The sequence below is a fragment of the Lepidochelys kempii genome, chromosome 1, assembly GCF_965140265.1.
Source record: "Lepidochelys kempii isolate rLepKem1 chromosome 1, rLepKem1.hap2, whole genome shotgun sequence".
Lineage (NCBI taxonomy): Eukaryota > Metazoa > Chordata > Testudines > Cheloniidae > Lepidochelys > Lepidochelys kempii.
In genome coordinates, this window is record NC_133256.1 from 264663014 (window position 1) to 264683388 (window position 20375).

The following is a 20375-nucleotide window of genomic DNA, read 5'->3' on the forward strand; positions in this document are numbered from 1 at the left end:
CATAAGCCTAGATCTCAGAGGTGTGCATCCTGTTTAGTTTGCTTTTTGATTGATATTTTGGGGAAAGGATAAATAGAAAATCAGATTTTCAAACCATTTTTTTCTTGCCAAGTGATGGGCAATATTCACATGTATCTGTATGCGGATAGTAATATAGTCACAAAAAATTGAATGTATGCACAGCTCCAGAATACAAATCTCTTGTGAGCCAATAAAACATGTTTTTTTTCCCCCACAAAAAAAGAGAGAGAGAATATAAGGTCAGCAGCTCTTTCAATTTATAAGTAAACCACTCAAGGTTCACTAAATTCTCTTCAAAATTTCAAATATAAATAGACTGGTTTGTATTCAGGTATCTCAGATATATTTAATTGGTTCTATCATGCTTTGCACTGGCTCTCTATTCAAATTGTAGATTAATGTTGATAGTAATATCTTACTTTTATATAGAGCCTTTCATTCTGAAGGAGACCAAAGTGCTTAACTCCACACATTTAGCACCACTGAAATGCAGCCACCTCTGGGGTGAAGGGCACCAGAGAGGCAGAATGCTAAGACCATTAAAACATACTATCCAGCTTTTCAAACAGAATTGTTCTCCTCTCCCCCTCAGCACATCATCTTACTATTGCTTGAAGCCATTCTAAGGTTTATTGCAGAAACATAATACATTAACCTTAAATAATTCAACTTTTACAGTCTTTGACCAAGGGTTGTGCTTTCCTATGTAACTGATGTTGTAGCAATGAAACAGTGAAAACACAAAATGAATTATCCCAATAAAACAGTAACATAATGGTTTCACAGAATGACTTAAGTAAAATCAACAAGGAGACCTGAACATACATTTACTGTCACCACTGATCCCAACACTTACATGAGAGTTGTACTTGGAATGATTTTGGCCCAAAATGTTTTTAGTTTTTACCATGTTGTTTCCTCAGTCTCTAGTTATAACTGCTGGAAAAATTATTACATTTCATTTGGTAAAAGCCATTTAATAGTGAGGGCAATTAATCACTGGAACAGCTTACCAAGGGAGGTCGTAAACTTATCATCACTTGGAGTCTTTAAATCAACACTGGATTTTTTTCTGAAAGATACACATAGTTCCATCCACAAGTTATTGGGCTCAAGAGTATTGACTTATGTTGCAGGGAAGGATAATTCCCTTATTTGATGCAATTATCTACCAATGTGCCCTGGAAGAACCATCTCTAGGAGTAAAAGTTGTTCAGCTGCTACGTCCTTGTCCTCTCTGCTGAAACTACCAACAACAGATTGCTAATAATGGTGAGTGGCTTTTTTTGCCACGTGTGGGCTCTGTTCACTGGGCACACTTAAAATGTTCATTCTAGTTTTAGAGATATTATCAATTTTGGAGGTATTCCTTATAGAATAATATTAAAATGACGACTGTTACTAGTCCTAGCACTGGAAATAACTTTTTAATTGCACCCATGCATTTCCTATAGGCCACCAACAAGCCATCAGATGGTGATCACTTTCAGTCACTACTGACTTGGATTAGATGCTGAACTGACAACATAGAAGTGAAAAGCTCTTATACTATTACCAGTCCTTTCAGCTGCTCATTTTACCCTCATGCTGTCTTCCAAGAAATGAAAGACATGCAATGTAATACTCCACAGACTGAATTTTTTGTGGGGAGGGGGGTTTAAACAATATTTACAGATCAGAACTCAGAAATGATGTAGGCTTGACCAGCGATAGTTCTTATTTTAAATCAACTGTTTGTTTTGCTGCTGCTGCTGACGACAATGATGGGTGGATGGATGGATTGGATTGATTGATTGGTGATGGTAGGTTTTGGTGAACAAACACTTTTGCTTTAAGTTTGTCAATCAACAGTGCTGCAAGGCAATGTATATTCTATATCCACAAAGGAATGAAACTACCAATGTGTCCCAGGGAAAATAATCATAGAATTATAGAAATGTATGACTGGAAGAGACCTTGCGAAGTCCTCAAGTCCAGCCCCTTGTGCTGAGGCAGGACCAAATAAACCTAGACCATCCTTGATAGGTGTTTGTCCAACCTGTTCTCAAAAACCTCCAGTGACGGTGATTCCGCAGCCTCCCTTGGAAGCCTGTTCCAGAGCTTAACCACCCTTCGAGTCAGAAAGATTTTCCTAATCTCTACCCTCAATGTCCCTCGCTGCAGACTAAGCCCGTTATTTTTTTGCGACCTACCTTGTGTGGATGTGGAGAATATTTAATTGGTTTAATTAAAGAACAAGAGGAGTTGCCTCTTCAACTAAAAGGACACAGTTTGATTCTAGCTCTTCCTTTTATGAAAAGTGCTCTACAATGAAATCCACCAAAAGGGTGAATTTACTATACCAGCACAGCTCTACAGAGTTAAGAACCATGAGAGCTGAACAATGCTGAGTCATGTCATGAGGAGAATGTCTGCTGAGAACTGATGTTGAGACACAATGAGATAAACTCTACTTTGGTGTAACACCATTGACTTCACTATTTCCGAATCAAGTCTTCTAAATGCTACCCAATGAACAAGCAATGCATGCCTACTTTGAACGGTCAGACTATTGACATTTCAAAGAATACTGCTGAGTTCCACCACCACACACACACCACACGTTAACATATTGGAAGGCTGTTGTCAGGTCACCCCCTTGAGCCTTCTTTTCTCAAGATTAAACATCCTCAATTTTTTAACCTTTTCTCAGAGGTCAGGTTTTCATAGAATCATAGAATATCAGGGTTGGAAGGGATCCCAGAAGGTCATCTAGTCCAACCCCCTGCTCAAAGCAGGACCAATTCCCAGTTAAATCATCCCAGCCAGGGCTTTGTCAAGCTTGACCTTAAAAACCTCTAAGGAAGGAGATTCTACCACCTCCCTAGGTAACGCATTCCAGTGTTTCACCACCCTCTTAGTGAAAAAGTTTTTCCTAATATCCAATCTAAACCTCCCCCACTGCAACTTGAGACCATTACTCCTCGTTCTGTCATCTGCTACCATTGAGAACAGTCTAGAGCCATCCTCTTTGGAACCCCCTTTCAGGTAGTTGAAAGCAGCTATCAAATCCCCCCTCATTCTTCTCTTCTGCAGGCTAAACAATCCCAGCTCCCTCAGCCTCTCCTCATAACTCATGTGTTCCAGTCCCCTAATCATTTTTGTTGCCCTTCGCTGGACTCTCTCCAATTTATCCACATCCTTCTTGAAGTGTGGGGCCCAAAACTGGACACAGTACTCCAGATGAGGCCTCACCAATGTCGAATAGAGGGGAACGATCACGTCCTTTGATCTGCTCGCTATGCCCCTACTTATACATCCCAAAATGCCATTGGCCTTCTTGGCAACAAGGGCACACTGCTGACTCATATCCAGCTTCTCGTCCACTGTCACCCCTAGGTCCTTTTCCGCAGAACTGCTGCCTAGCCATTCGGTCCCTAGTCTGTAGCTGTGCATTGGGTTCTTCCATCCTAAGTGCAGGACCCTGCACTTATCCTTATTGAACCTCATCAGATTTCTTTTGGCCCAATCCTCCAATTTGTCTAGGTCGTTCTGTATCCTATCCCTCCCCTCCAGCGTATCTACCACTCCTCCCAGTTTAGTATCATCCGCAAATTTTCTAAAACTTTTGTCATTTTTATTGCTCTCCTCTGGGCTCTGCCCACATCTTTCCTGAAGTGGTGTGCCCAGAATTGGACATGGTGCTCCACCTGTGGCCTCACCAGTGCCACGTAGCCTGAGACAGTTACCTCCTGTGTCTTACATACATATAACACTCCTGTTAATACAGTCCAGAATGATATTGGCCTTCTTAGCAACTCCATCACATTGTTGACCCATATTCAATTTGTGATCCACTATACCGCCCAGATCCTTTTCAACAGTACTACTACCTAGCCCGTTAATAACAGTGCATTGGATCCAAATGCAAAGATCTACAAAGGGTAAGCACTTGAATGAGCTTTTCAATTAAGGCAAAATGAAATTTCAGAAATAAATATCTATTTCCCCCAAACTTATTTTGTGACAGATTCATTCATATTTTGCCCTACCTTTGCACCCCTCACAAGTCAGAGCATTATAGTGGTATCCAGATGCTTTGTCACCACAGACAACACATAGCTCTTCTCCTTTCACTCTTCCCGTGGAGTGGCCCAGTCTAGACTTCTTGGCTACAGGTATATCCGCTAGTTCTGTCTCTCTTGTGAAAAAGTTCTCACAGGGGATTCTCCTGAGTTCATACATTCCAGGGGAATACCATTCTTCAGGCTGCTGGGGGTAAAAGCCAAGGTTGGAATAATAAGGTGGTGATGAAATCTGAGGCTGAACTGGGGGGAACGGCATACTGCTGTACTGTGTATAAGCTGACACATCTGGTTCTTGCACTGGAGAACTCATTGCCTCTGTAAGAACACCTACATAATAATGCAGAAACAATATGCATTAGTACCATTAAACCACAGTCACTGGAACAGTTTCCATTCCTAAATATACCAGTCTCACATACTGGAAAAAAAATATTTATTAATCCTAGAGATTGTATTGACTAAACATAAAGAACTCTAAAATAGTCTTGATAATATTTATACTTCCCTCAGCATCCAGAGGCCCCAGTCACAGAACCCCCTATGCACTAGGTCTCTACAAATATACAGAAAGACGCTCTCAGTATAAATTAACATTCTCAGCTACTTTATTACAGGCAATGAAAATATTTTGCACTGCTATTTCCTTAGAAAATCTTGAAAGATTATTATTTCTACAGAGCTAAAAATGTACATAATGCTCTACAGACAATTAAGGGAAAGCAGTCCACATTACAAAGGAGCTCTCAATCTGGATTAGACACAAAAACACAGCAAAGAAATGTAAACAGAAGCCAAGGGAGCTATGGGAAGGAGGAAGGCTACAATAGTAAGATGGAGATACACATATCTTGTTCATTTCTGTTTTATTTGGAGTTAGTGTATCACAGCGTGAGGGAACACAGCTGGGAGAAAAGACAAAGGTGGGGTTTAGCAAGAGCTGGAAGGTTAACCAAAATAAATGAACCTTCAGGAGGGGTCTGAAGGGGAAGCGTGAGATTACACGACACAGAGGATCAGGGAGGATAATCCAAGCATAGAGAGTGATATGAGATACAGGAGTGGTTCCCAAACTGTGGGTTGTGGCCCAAAGGTGGAGCCATGGGTAGAGTTTTGTAAGGGCATGGCGGGGGGTGGGGGTTGTATTGTGAAGTGGACAGCAACAGAGTGGCGGCCAGCAATGGCTCCTGCCCAGGGCCAGATGTGCCCAGCGCACTGGCAGGTGGCAGAGGGCAAAGCGAAGCCGCTGGGCTCTGGGCAGAGGGCAAGGAGAAGGGGCCGGCCCCCTGAGGTGGCAGCTCTCGGGACAGCTGGAGGATTTCTGGAGAGTTCGCAGCTGTTCCCACTCCGAGTCATTGCACCCTGTGATTCATGGCTGGCAGGCCCCCTGAAGTATCAGCCCCACAGCCTCCCCCAAGGAGAAGGGTTCAATGGTGCCGCTCTGTTTCCTCCTGGACAATGCCATGATCATGACCATTATAGGTAAGGCTAAGGTTTAGTCATGTGCATTTTTAGTAAAAATCATGGACAGGTCATGGGCAATAAACAAAAATTCACATCCCCGTGACCTGTCCATGACTTGTACTATATACCCCTGACTAAATCTTTGGTATTCTGGGGGGCTCTAGGGGCATAGCTGCTGCTCTGGAAGGGGGACTCTGGGGCACCCGCTGGTGCTGAGGTGGGCTCCGGGGCGCCTGCTGGGGTGTCCACTGGTGCTGGGAGGGGGGCAGCACAGGATTAGCACTGCCGCTGCTAGCAGGGGACAGCCCCACAGACCCAGGACCACTGCCGCAGCTGCTCTGGCACGGCGGGGGACTGCCCTGCCAGCCCGGGACCACCACGCCGCTGCTAGCGGGGGAGTCTGGGACTGCCACCACTGCTGGCAGGGGGGCAGCCCAGGACCACCACTGTTGGGGGGGTGTGCATCTGGCCCCAGGGCTGCCCGAGCTGCTCAGGTGGCCCTGGGGTCAATTGCACCTGCCGGTTGCAGAAGTCACAGAAGTACTGGAAAGTCATGGAATCCCTGACTTCCGTGACCTGCGTGACAAACTCGCAGTCTTAATTATAGGTAACGGCCAGGCCCAGCCCAAGTGCCTGCCTCTGTCCAGCACTGGCAGCTCCCAAACCCTTCCCTCGTTCATGGGCAGAGGGTGTCTGTGAGGTATCCCAGGATGCTGGATGGGTGACTGGGGCAGCTTTGCCAGGTGACAAGCTCAAGGTACTTAGTGAGCTGCTGAGGCGGAGGGTGTCAGCGGGGGCTGACTGTGGAACCTGCCTTGCCCCTTCGCCCTCTGATTGTTTCTGGTCCCTGCTGAGGTCAGGGGCTGCATGTGTCCCACAATGCCCCTCTTCCTGACGGACACGTGGCAGCCTGGGAAGGCCAGGCTGTGTGCTCGGCAGCCCCATCCCTGATTTACCATTTGATCAGCCTGAGGGAACAATGACTCACCTGCCTGGTGGGCAAGGCGGGAATGGACAGTATCATACTATATAGGCTGATAGCAGGGGGCATAATTTAAAGGTTCATCAACCCCAAAAACAGCTCGAGTCATGGCTCTACCCTGGCAATCCCCACCACCACCTTTACCCTCAGTGTCCTCTCTTGGAAAGCAGTGTGAAGTGTTACTAGTGGGCCACAGTGCCTATTTCAGTTGCACAGGTGGGCCACAGGGGAACAAGCCTGGGAACCCCTATGATAAAGTGCAGATTAAGGGCTAGCTTTGTACCCCTTTGGTGAAATGGCTATTGAAGACAAGGGAGTTTTTTTCCCAAATAAGGACTGCAGCATTAGCCTCTTAAGACAATAACAAATCATGGCACCAGCTAACCAAATGTGATAAGGAATTGAAGCAGTTACTGTAAAAGCAGCATACAACAATGAAGTCCTAGAGATAAATAGCACCAACAGAAGGCTCCCTTAGCCTTGTACTTTATGGACTTGTTAAAATTCTATTAGTCACTTTCAAAATGCAAACAAATTAAAATTAAATCTCACAGTTATAAATTATAACCAATTCAACAACACTCAATACTCCCTCTGTGATGTAGTTTAAATCTAAGAAACATATCAGTAAGTTGGACAGAGAAGAGGAAAGTGATTTACAAATTACAATAAACTTTCTGTTCAAGAAAGTCCATATCCTGGTGCTATTGAAGGGCATGGCAAAATTCACATTGACCCACGGGGAATTGGCTCTGTGAGAAGTAACTATATTTCCAGGAAGTTACTCAGTTCAGCTTTAGATAACTCCTGTTCTCTCTGTATTTAATGTTGAGTGGGCTTGGAGGAAAGCTTGAGATCTCAGTAAACACTGTTAAGTCTACTGTAACACAATGACAGGTGATAGCTCAGGTTTTGACATTTCTGCAGTAAGGCAACAAACATTCATCCATGAGGATTTGTAAGATTTAATCACAAGAGGCATTTTGTGCAATAAATTGTGTGCTTCAAGGTTCCAAACCTGTGAGATGCTGAATGCCCTCAACTCCCACTGAAGTCTATGGTGAGACAGATGAGAAACCCTGGAGATAAACTGTCATTGATGAACATTGCTAAGTATACTTTTTTAACTTGTACCGTATTTACAAATCAGAAGAAATTTAGTATTTTTTTCTGCTTTCCTTTTCCTTTTTGAGGGATAATCACCAGAAAAGAGGGTGTGGCTGGGAACTCTGAGGAGCACTTCTACCAGTACAAAAACAGTCCCTCTCTCCTCCACCCCACCCCATCAATTCAAAGGAGTCAAAAGGAAAGGAGAAGTACCAACAATAAAAGATAGGAACACCTGCAATGACAGCAAGACATTATTAGCTATGAAAGGGGTCCTTCTATTCTGTCACCCTTCAAGCAATACCAGAACCGTAACTTCCTGTTTTAACTAAACTCTCATTCCAGATGTCCCATGGCATCAGCTGTGCTACATCTTGCTCCCTTACCAGCGTACAGCACTGCAAAAGTTGATGCAAATCACTTTTCAGTATCTACTTGGGCTGTAGCCCATGAAAGCTTATGCTCAAATACATTTGTTAGTCTCTAAGGTGCCACAAGTACTTCTGTTCTTTTAACTTGCTTAGATGGTACACCATCAACATAGCATCCACTCGTGTACTGACGTGTACAGTTAGCAGAAGCAGAGATGCTGCCATAGCACAAGCAGACATAGGTATGTCTGGAAAGCTATGGGACAAAGCCAAAGGAGGACAATGGTGCTACATACCACTAATAATTATTTAAATTACAGTAGCACTTAGTGATCCCAGATACTATCAGGATATTAATACATAGTAAAAGATGATCCCTGCTCTAAAGAGCTTCCACTCTAAATAGACCAGACAAAGAGACAAGTACATTATCCCCTTCTTACCAGTGCGGAACCAAGGCAAAAACATTTTGTGACTTGCTGGAGGTCACACAAGAAGTATGTGGAAGAGCTAAAAATTGAATCAAGGTCTCCTAATTCTCAATCTCATGCTTTAACCATAAGACTATCGTTGATATCTGTCAGCAGCAGCACAGAAAAACACGGGCAAGATGTTGTGTTAACAATGAGTTGCTGTAGGCTGTATTGTTTTGCAGGAGACTCCAGTGTAAAACAAAGTTCTGGGTACTTGTGGGCACAGTATTAATAAATATTTGGCCTGTTTCTATTAATTATATTTTCAATTTATTGTGACTGTTACTTAGTAAGATTGTTCAAAATTATTTATGTAGAAAAACAAGAGTTACTTTAGTTTCCAACTATACAACCACTGCACAAATATTTAGTATCTGTTTTGTGGAAACAACTTTTAGTTATGGGCACATAACATGCCATTTGCTAATTTTTAATTATTTGGTTGATTGATTTACACAAATGGGAGTGGGAAGATCCCAGGACTAAAATAAAAAATACATTATTCATTTTTACTTTTATGTCATTTCCAAGAAATGCTACAGAAGCTTTAAACCACTTTCCTGATCTGCTCAGGGCTTTGAAATAATAGTAAGAGACTGCAGCACTCCTCCCAAAAAGAAAAACAAATCAATCCAGGGTTTTACAGTGGGTTCAGTACACAATACTGGGACAGAACTGTGGGAGTTTAGTTAGACCTGTGTAGATATGTACAAAACCCCTCATAGTTCCTAGAGCTGTATATTTGTTTCCGGAAGAAACCAAATACACACAAATCTCTCTATATTTGGCTAAACCTGAATAACCCATACATCTTTATTTCTCTTACCTAGCCTTCCCACAATAACACCACATTAAAAAAAATAATTAATTACGGCCAGTCTCTGCTCACTGAGGGGTAAAGGGTGGGAGGGAGAGAGAGACAGATCTTTATATCCACACTTTAAAGTGCTGGTAGGCACTCAGGATATGTCTACACTGCAATTAGACTCCCGCAGCTGGCCCATGCTGGCTGACTCAGGCTCGCAGGGCTTGAGCTAAGGGGCCGTTTAATTGTGATATAGACAGTCTGGCTCAGGCTGCAGCCCAAGCTCTGGGACCCTCCCACCCTGCAGAGTCTTAGAGCCCAGGATCCATCTGAGCCTAAATGTCTATACCACAGTTAAACAGCCCCTTAGTCCAAGTCAGATGGCACAGGCTAGCAGCTTGTTTTTAACTGCAGTGTAGAGATACACTCAGATACTATAGTGATGGGGACCTGCCTTTGATTTTCAAGGAAACTTATCCTAGGTCTTGTCTACACAAGAAAGTTGCCCCAGTTCAATTTAAGGTGTAGTTTAAAACTGATTTTCCCAACCTGAATTTTTGGGATTATCAGTTTGTGAAAATTATCAGGATTTTGATTTTATTTGGGTGGGGGGGGGGAGGTTCTACTTTCAGAAAGGGGAAGATGTCAAAAATCTCCAAAACTCTCATGGGAAAGGTAAACCATTCCCATCCAGTTCTATACACAAGGCCTTCTTGAAGAGGCTTACTAGAACAATTAGCTTCTTATAATAAAACTAATTTGATTTTATCTTGCTGACTGGAATGTGCATATGATTTTATTAATGTATTAATGGAGAGTATAGATCAGATTCTGACATTACTTACACTACTGTAAAGCAAGATTTCAGAGTAGCGGCCGTTTTAGTCTGTTTCCGCAAAAAGAAAAGGAATACTTGTGGCACCTTAGTTGTTCTAAGCTCACAGCTACAGCTACACTTCATCGGATGCATGTAGTGGAAAATACAGTGGGGAGATTTTATATACACAGACAGCATGAAACAATGGGTGTTACCATACACACTGTAATGTATACCTTCAAATCAGCGGCACTGCTATGGGTACCCGCATGGTCCCCACAGTATGGCAACATTTTTATGGCTGACTTAGAACAAAGCTTCCTCAGTTCTCGTCCCCTAATGCCCCTACTCTACTTGCGCTACATTGATGACATCTTCATCATCTGGAGCCATGGAAAAGAAGCCCTTGAGGAATTCCACCATGATTTCAACAATTTCCATCCCACCATCAACCTCATCCTGGACCAGTCCACACAAGAGATCCACTTCCTGGACACTACAGTGCTAATAAGCGATGGTCACATAAACACCCCCTATATTGGAAACCTACTGACCGCTATGCCTACCTACATGCCTCCAGCTTTCACCCAGACCACACGACATGATCCATTGTCTACAGCCAAGCTTTACGACACAACCGCATTTGCTTCAATCCCTCAGACAGAGATAAACACCTACAAGATCTCTATCAAGCATTCTTACAACTACAATACCCACCTGCTGAAGTGAAGAAACAGATTGATAGAGCCAGAAGAGTACCCAGAAGTTACCTACTACAGGACAGGCCCAACAAAGAAAATAACAGAACGCCACTAGCCATCACCTTCAGCCCCCAACTAAAACCTCTCCAAAGCATCAACCTCTCCAACGCACCTCTACAACCTATCCTGAAGGATGACCCATCACTCTCACAGATCTTGGGAGACAGGCCAGTCCTTGCTTACAGACAGCCCCCCAACCTGAAGCAAATACTCACCAGCAACCACACACCACACAACAGAACCACTAACCTAGGAACCTATCCTTGCAACAAAGCCCGTTGCCAATTGTGCCCACATATTTATTCAGGGGACACCATCATAGGGCCTAATCATATCAGCCACACTATCAGAGGCTCGTTCACCTGCACATCTACCAATGTGATATATGCCATCGTGTGCCAGCAATGCCCCTCTGCCATGTACATTGGCCAAACTGGACACTCTCTATGTAAAAGAATAAATGGACACAAATCAGACATCAAGAATTAACACATTAAAAAACCAGTCGGAGAACACTACAATCTCTTTGGTCACTCAATTACAGACCTAAAAGTGTCAATTCTTCAACAAAAAACTTCAAAAACAGACTCCAACGAGAGACTGCTGAATTAGAATTAATTTCCAAACTGGATACAATTAACTTAGGCTTGAATAAAGACTGGGAGTGGATGTGTCATTACACAAAGTAAAACTATTTCCCAATGTTTATTCCCCCCCCCCCTTACTGTTCCTCACACGTTCTTGTCAACTGCTGGAAATGGCCCATCTTGATTATCACTACTGAAGGTTCTCTCCCCGCCTTCCTGCTGGTAATAGCTCACCTTACCTGATCACTCTTGTTACAGTGTGTATGGTAACACACATTGTTTCAAGGATCACTCTTGTTACAGTGTGTATGGTAACACCCATTGTTTCATGTTTTCTGTGTGTATAAAATCTCCCCACTGTATTTTCCACTACATGCATCCGATGAAGTGAGGTGTAGCTCACAAAAGCTTATGCTCAAATAAATTTGTTAGTCTCTAAGGTGCCACAAGTCCTCCTTTTCTTTTTGTAAAGCAAGAGTGACTCTGCTGACAGCAATGGAGTTACAGCAGTGTAAATCAGTGTAAGTGGGATCAGAAGCAGACCCATTGTCTCTAGTAATATATTATATTCATATGTTCTTACTGTTCCATTACACTTTTCATATCAGAAACACACATGTAATCATTTTTGATATATGATAATTGAAATAAATACTAATAGGTCTGAAAAAATTGGGGGTTATGTTTTGCAAAAGAAATTGTAATTAGAACATTTCACAAAATGTCTCAAATTTTACTAATGTTTTCAGAGTGAAATTTTATTTCTTGAATCTGGCCATCAGTTTGTGAATACTTTCCCATTATGTATTTGGTGGGTGAGATTTGTTGAAGATTTTTTTTTCCAATTTTACATGTGAATATTTTGGGTGGGATTTTAAAAAGCTCTCAGCATTTGCTTAACTGGACTCCCATTGAAGTAAAAGGAAGTTTTACCATCAGAGTTCAGCCATCACTGACTGCTTTTGAAAATCTCACCCTTTATTTTCAGTATTATGTTGAAGTTATATATAGGCTGTAGAATTTGTATGCAAAATATTACAGAAGTTACAGTGGTAGTGCATTGGCACAACAAATATTGTCAATATAAAACTATAAGAAAAAGAACAGCAAACAGATTAAACCTAAGGCCTCGAGCCTGCTAATAAAACTAATGTAACGTTAGAGTCACAGAGAGCAAATGATCTTAAGCCAAAAAGAACAAAATGTATTTCCTGTGATTCACAGGATAAACCAAAATGGGAAACATAAGCTAATCAACTGGCTTAAGTACTGAAAAAACTATTATCAGGTGTCTAAGGGCATGGGCTAGACAGCCTCTGGCATCAAGCTGATTCACAGCATTTAACAGATATATTGTACAATATAATAGATCAAACATGAGCTTGAACAATATCCTACCGTTAGCAGTCTTCATTCCGACCATTTCCATGACAATTCCTGAAAAACTTGGGCTATTTAACGTGTTGTTCTCTTTACTTTTTCTTGTCAGTACTTATCATCTACACTTCCTTAGTCCTGCTTCCTTAATATCATGTTGCTTTACTCTGAACTGAAAACTAGAACTTCCTTTAAGACTAGCTAAGGCGTGATACAGGCCAGAGGTTATATAGTTTACTAATTAACTTCATTACAGTGAAGCCTATTTCTAATTGCTTGAGAGAATAACAATGCCAAATTACAGTATAAATGTCCTTTACTAAAATCTGGATACTTTTCTCTGGGTCAGTGGATTCAAGGGGGCTCTTCCAAATAGCTCCTCCATTACAATTTTGTAATTTTTTGTTTTCATTCACCTTAGTATTTTGTATAAATAAAAATCTACTACTTTTTTTAGGTGAATAAACTTAATAGATTAACCATTCAAAATCATTTTGACTGGCTGATGCAGCATGTGTATCATAGGCACAGAGAAAACTCTATTATTTTAGGATGGCCAAATTCTGTCATCTTTACCCAGACAAGAATCACGTGTTCTAGAAAATTCTTGGTCAATACAATTGCTCAGGAAAGTATCCACGATATCTGGTAGTAAGTGTATGTAGAATCAGGCCCTAAAGGTATATCATTCCTTTTAAAACCTAAAAACCTGCATAGGAGGAACTAGTGATTCTCTGTTGTCCTGTCCTATCAAATGACCTTGTGCCACATAGATTTATTCATTCACCTCCTTCAGGTTTAGTTGAGGTATTTCTCATTATTTTAGAACATCTTTCAGGTTACTTCTGCTCCACTGGATCATTTGTTGTCCATAATTATTGTACATACATAATGTTCTGTTTTAGTTTTTGCTGCTTTGTTTCCCTTTGACTTGGAAGTCGACCACTTGCCTATTTATCATCATGATAATGCCAGATGCTGCACCATCTGCCAGATGGTGCTGGATACAAATAGTTAGCTACTTCATCTTATGATCTTTTGGTTGTTAAATAGTTTCTGACCATTGATTTTAGAGATTTTTTAAAAACCAAACAAAAGCTAACAAATGGATCCAGTCTCTACAGTTCACTAAGGTGCTATGTCACTGATACAGCTACTATATAGCATTTACTTTTGAGGTTTTTTTTCATTGTCCAGTCATTAAGGGCTGCTTAAATATGTTGCTTTGTTTTCTGCTTCTTACATTAATTTATTCTTGTATCTCACTATCCACTCTAGGGGGTCTTTTAATGAATTCTATAAAAAATACTCATGCCATCAAAAATACTTCTACTCTATTTTTCCCATTCTTCTCCAACTTGTCACATTTCCAGTGAGTTTGACATATCTAATTATTTCCCACATGTATTGTGTTACATTCTGGGGAGAAACTGCTGGAAATCAGCACCAGTTCATAGATTTTAAGGCCAGAAGGGACCATCCTGGTCATCTAGTCTGACCTCCTGCACATCATAGGCTGCAGAACTTTACCCACCCACTCCTGCAATAGGCTCGTAATCTCTAGCTGAGTTAATGAAGTTTTCAAATCTTGATTTGAAGACATCAAGTTACAGAAAATCCACCATTTACTCTAATTCAGACCAGCAAGTGACCTATGTCCCATGCTGCAGAGGAAGGTGAAAAAAGCCAGGATCTCTGCAAATGTGAGCTTGGGGAAATTCCTTCCCTACCCCAAATTTGGCGATCAGTTAGACCCCGAGGATGTGGGCAAGACCCACCATCCAGACACCTGAGAAAGAATTCTCTGTATGAACTCAGAGCCCTCCCCATCTAGTGTCCCACCTCCAGCTGTTGGAGCTATTTGCTCATAGCAGTAGCAGCTGGGCCATATGCCATTGTAGGCAGCCTCATTATACCATCCCCTCCATAAACTTATCAAGTTCAGTCTCGAAACTACAATTACAGATTTTTTTAAACTGAGCCTCTTTATTTGAATCAATTGTATAATCCTATTTTTCTATCTATCTACAACCTTCCATCTCCACAGTATCTGAAGCTGCAAGATTGAACGTCATGCAGATTAACAAAACCTATACAAGAAGTTTCAAGAGAAAGCTGTAATGGGCTACATATTCAAAGCATTGCAACCCATTTGACACCCTAATACCAGATTTTGTGCACCTGTATGTACATGTAAGATGTTAGGCATGCAGTCCTTACCTAAAGAGGACGTTGTTTCATATCTAAAGACTTGTCCCTTGTAGAAAGGGCAAGGGATAACTGTTGAAGAAAATGGTGGGTGCAAGGGCATTTCACACATATTAGGTGGCTATGTCCCTGTTGTATTAATTTAGATGGAATATATGGCCAGAGGTATTAACATAACCCAGTCACTGTGCGGCATGAAACAGTTTTAAACAAGGTTCAGAGTTTGGCATAGAGACCTCAGCCTACTTAGTACCATGGCAAAAGCATCATTAATAATCCTTTTATCTCACATCTTTTTATTAAAGATACAGGAAAGAAGAGAAAACAGTTAAAATATTAAAAATGGCTTTCATTTTAATAGCATCCCTTGTTCCCTTTCCCTTTAGCTGGAGACAGTTATTAGAAGGAAAAAAACCTTGTCTGACAGTCTCTTAGATGGTATTGAAGATGGTAACAACTGTCCTTTAGGGTCGGGGTAGGGGAGAATGAAGAAGTTAGTTGAGATGGGCTGGAGCAGTCAGCATTGCTGGCTGTTTTAAAGTCCAATCCCATTTTCTAGAAGACAAACATATACAAAGGAGAAAGAAAAGTACAGCAAAGACAGAAAATGCAGCTTCTGTCTCTGGTGTTGACTCTCAGTTGCACCCTCTCTTCTGGAGAAACACAAACACTGCACGTGTCTCATTAGCCACTCTGAGACCTAACAAACTTGTACCAGCATTAGGCTGTGTAGGGCATTGAATTTAGCTGCCTTTTTCTGGTCACAGGCTTACAGCAGTGTTGCAAAATATACAATCTTGCCCAGTTAATTCAGATTCTGATTAGACAGAAGACAAAAGGAGAGGGATAGAAAAGAGAAGTAATAAGGTGGGGAAAGAAAAGGGCACATGGGGGGAAGGGAAATGAAGTCTCACATCCCAGGTCGTGTTCAGGATTCAGCCAGAGCCAGTAGAGATGGCAACATCATCTGGCCCAGTCAGTTCAGGACATCTTTCAGGATTACGGTGACAAAGACCTGGCAACCCAGGAGACGGTGGGTGCGGCAGACATAGGGTTGCCAACTTTCTAGTTGCACAAAACCGAACATCCTTGCACTGCCCCTTCACCACCCTTTCCCCGAGGCCCCACTCCTACTCATTCCAGCCCCTCTCCCTCAGTCGCTCGCTCTCCCCCACTCTCACTCACTTCCCTGGGCTGGGCAGGGGATTGGAGTGTGGGAGGGGGTGAGGGCTCCAACTGGGGATGCGAGCTCAGGGGTGGGGCCAGAAATAAGGGGTTCAAGGTGCAGGAGAGGGTGCGGGTTCTGGGAGGGAGTTTGGGTGCAGGAGGGGGCTCAGGGCTCGGGTTCGGGGTTGGGCTGTGGGAGGGGGTGCGGGGTGCAGGCTCCGGGAGGAGGTTCAGAGCTGGGGCAGGGATTGCGGTGCAGGTGGGAGTGCAGTGTCCAGAAGGGAGTTAGGATGTAGGAGGGGGTTCCGACCTGGGGCGGGGGTGCAGGGTCCAGGAGGGAGTTAGGGTGCAGGAGGGGGTTCCGACCTGGGGCAGGGGGGTTGAGTGTGGGGGGGGGCTCAAGGCTAAGGCAGGAGGTTGGGGTGTGGGTGGGGGTGCAGGGTCTGGGAGGGAGTTAGGGTGTGGGAGCAAGTTCCAACCTCGGGCAGAGGGTTCATGATGTTGGCTCTGGCCGGGCGGCACTTACCTCAGGTGGCTCCCGGTCGGTGGCGCAGCAGGGCTAAAGCAGACTCCCTGCCTGCCCTGGCTCCGTGCTGCACCCAGAAGGGGCTGCCATGTCTGGCCCCTAGGCGGAGGCATGGCCAGGCAGCTCTGCATAGCTCCCACTGGCTGTGGTTCCTGGCCAACGGGAGCTGCAGAGCCGGCGCTGGGGGCGGGGGCAGTGCGCGGAGCTTCCCTGATCACTCCCTTGCCTAGGAGCCGCAGGAACATGCCGTCCACTTCTGAGAGCTGTGCGGAGCCAGGACAGGCAGGGAGCCTGCCTTAGTCGTGCTGCACCACCAACTGGACTTTTAACGGCCCGGTAAGTGGTGCTGACCAGAACTGCCAGAGTCCCTTTTCAACGGGCGTTCTGGTCGAAAACTGGATGCCTGGCAACCCTAGACAGTCATGATGGCAAAACTCAATCCAGTAGTCATTTTTCCCCAAAGTCTCTTTCTTTATGGGCCACAAAGGAGAGTGATGCGTGAAACAGACCATCTTCTCATTATTTTGTCCACCAATTGGGCCTAGTTTCTGACACACCAATTTTGATCTCTGGTTCTACACTTTTCTTGTTTCTTAAGCATGCTCTTAACACCATCCTTGAATTATATCAGCAGGTCTTTTTGTTTGTACTAATTCAGTTTGTCTCCCTTTCATACCTTTTCCCATCAACATTTTATAGGTTATTGTGACATCTTATGAACTTACACTCACTTTTTACCACTGAACTCACAGTTAGGGTAAATTTGTAGGCCCAATTATTAGAACAGTCTTAAAATGGGATTATTTTATAAACCAAATTAAATCTATTACCAACTGCAATTTAGCAATGGACCTTGACATCCTATGACTGGGACTTCCACTGAAAAACCAACAATCTTTAAAATATACTAGATTAATAGCCTATTTATTAGATGTAGCACATTGCTATCACTGGAGGAACATTTGGAAAATATTGGTGATGGAAATACCTATAAAAATTGAAAAAATATTTTGGTTGAATTCACTAAAAAGGGGCTTCATGCTGTCAAGCCCACACAGCTATTCTCTTTTTGTTGTCTATTTACTAAATCATGATAAATAGTTAATAATTAACTGAATTTCCTTGTTATTTCCAAGTGATATTTACACTGATACGAAGCAGCCAAGAAATCACTTGACTCGGCCAACCCTTACTCATATTGAATAGTACTTTACTCCTCAAGTAAACCTCATGATTTCAATTACCATGATTCCAATGCAACTACTCCAGAAGAAAGGTATTACTCAATATGAGTAAGCATAAGAGTCTAGAAATATAGGGTGAAATCCTGGCCCCATAGAAGTAATTAGCAAATCTCCCATTGACTTCACTGGAGCCAGGATTTCACCCATAAGTTAGAAGTGTTTGAAAACCTGGTTTGGCAGGTTGCGTTGTATCACTTTTCAACAGGCTCAGGGTATGATACTGGGCAATATCCCGGTTCCTTTACACAATTGGTCCCATTCAATTCAATGGGACTTTGTTGGGTAAGTAAAATAAGTAGCATTTGGCCAGTGAGGAGAAAATGAACCAATCTAAATAGGGAAAGAAGGAGTGAGAGAAAAGGCTAGTAATCTAATTCTATTCATTTCAGTTTTAACTCCAGTTTGAAAGGCTTTTCCTTTTCTCTCTCATTTCTACTTACCAATAAAAATGAGGAAAAAAGATAAAGAGGACAGAAAACAAAACACAGGAAACAGAAAGGCTGGCCAAAAAAAGGGACACATTTTTCACAAGCATTTTTTGGGGGAAAAAATTGACCCTATTTTTATTGAAATTTTTTTAATTTGGAAATTTCTTAATCAGCTCTAATGCACACAAGTGTGGTCAAGTGGTGCAATCAGTGGTGCATGCATGATGAACTCAACTGCAGTTATTAAAGGTGTCAACCAATTTTTTTACCATCATCAGAATCAAAAGAGGACGCCTTGTTGGGTATCCCAAAATTTTGCCACATAAAAAACCCCAACTGTATCTACATCCAATTTCATCTGTTTTTATAGGGAAATAAGCTCTATCTTGAAAGTATGTGTATTCCAGCAGCAGGCTCCTTCTAGGCACTGACCAGTTGACTGCCCTCTATTTCCTGGTTCTCTGCTCTTTTTATGACTTATTCCCATTGCCCCTTCCTGCTGGACAAGGAAATCCCAGATGCCCTCTGTTTCTGCCTTTCATAGAGCCCCTATTCAGGGACAGGCCCCTTTCCCTTACCTGGAACAGTTGTCATAGCTGTGGGTGAATAGGGGAGGAGGGAAGAAGAGGAACTTTCTCTCCATAGGAGGTCCCCATTCTCCTTACAAATAATGTGGTATAGATGGGTAGTTTAATGTATTTGTTTGCTGACTTCTTCAAACAAGAGATGCTTGCTGTGCAGATATATTAGACATCTGGTTTGTTTCTAAACCATCAGAATGACAAGGTAGATAAATGGAACTTGTTTTCCAGTTATAGAAGACACAATAATAAAGAAATGTCTACATTTTAGTGGCGCTCACATGCGCTGCTCTGGTTAAGGTCACTTTGTCATTTCCAAAGGGAGCACCTCTTTTCAGGAGTTCATAACTCCACAAACAAAATCTCAGTTAATGAGTGAGAGACTAAATAGACATTAACTACAATAGATACATTACCCTAGGAATATATTGTTAAAACAGCAATTTTCAGTCTCCAGCCACCAAAAGTGAAATTGTTTATCCTGAAGGACACACTGAACTTCTTGCAACTATAAATCTTAAGTGCTGATAAATCTTGAGAGCTACTTTAGGATTACCATGGTGATCAGCTTCACATTGTAAACCTCCACAATGACAGCATAACTTTACTAAATAACTAGACCCCCAATACTCAGAACTGTACATTCGAACGGACACTTAGACATACAGTCATGGTTCTAACAATGCCTTCCAGGTAGCTCTAGCCTGAATGAACTACAAAACAAAGCCAATACTTTAAAAAAAAACACAAAAGAAAAATGTGTTTAGATTTTTGAGGGGTGGAGGATATTTTGTAGAGAAATCAATTTTGACCGACTAACAGCCCCTCCTGTTATATCAAAGCCATAATATGTGAGGCATTGCAAGAGAAATTTAATTGTTCCAAGTGTCTTTATAATATAAAATTACCCTCTAACTGCCTTTCGTGTATAAGTCTCAATCTGCCAAGGCCCAAAGCTGAACATAATGTGTCGCAAAGACCAAATTGAGGGACACAAAGAAGTATTCATGCACAAAATTTAAAAAGCACTCAGAGTCATTTCCTTAGTATAAATAACGCTCTCTCATCTTGGTTTCATGATTCTGTATTTCTGATGCAAATAATTTTCAACAATAAAAGTGTGGGGATGCCAAATTTAAGAGAAACATACTAGCTTTGGACTAAATTGAGTGAGATCCCTCTAAAAGAGGGACAGTTAAAAGTTGTGCATAGGTGAAATACGTCCTTTCTGGCCTAATTCAATTCCATTATACATTAATTATTTATATTACAGAAATACCCCAATTTAGATCAAGGTTCCATTTTGCTAGCAGTGCACACACATAATATGTAACTCTCACAGCACCTTACAAAGGAGGTAATGAGCATTATCCCATTGCACAATGGAGAAAC

The 20375-nt window shown here is 42.2% G+C and overlaps 1 protein-coding gene across 3 annotated transcripts in view; it reads right to left on the minus strand.

The window, feature by feature from the left end:
• The window catches only part of NR1H4 (nuclear receptor subfamily 1 group H member 4), a 51928-nt gene extending 38920 nt beyond the window's left edge, over positions 1-13008 (minus strand). For all 3 annotated transcript variants that reach the window (XM_073327412.1, XM_073327411.1, XM_073327410.1), the window contains exons 1-2: positions 12851-13008; positions 4053-4415 (exon numbers count right to left, since the gene is read on the minus strand). In XM_073327412.1, coding sequence (XP_073183513.1) covers positions 4053-4415; positions 12851-12881 — 394 coding nt within the window. In that variant the 5' untranslated portion in view covers positions 12882-13008. The remainder of the gene's footprint in view (positions 1-4052; positions 4416-12850) is intronic.
• Positions 13009-20375: the final 7367 nt, after the last annotated feature.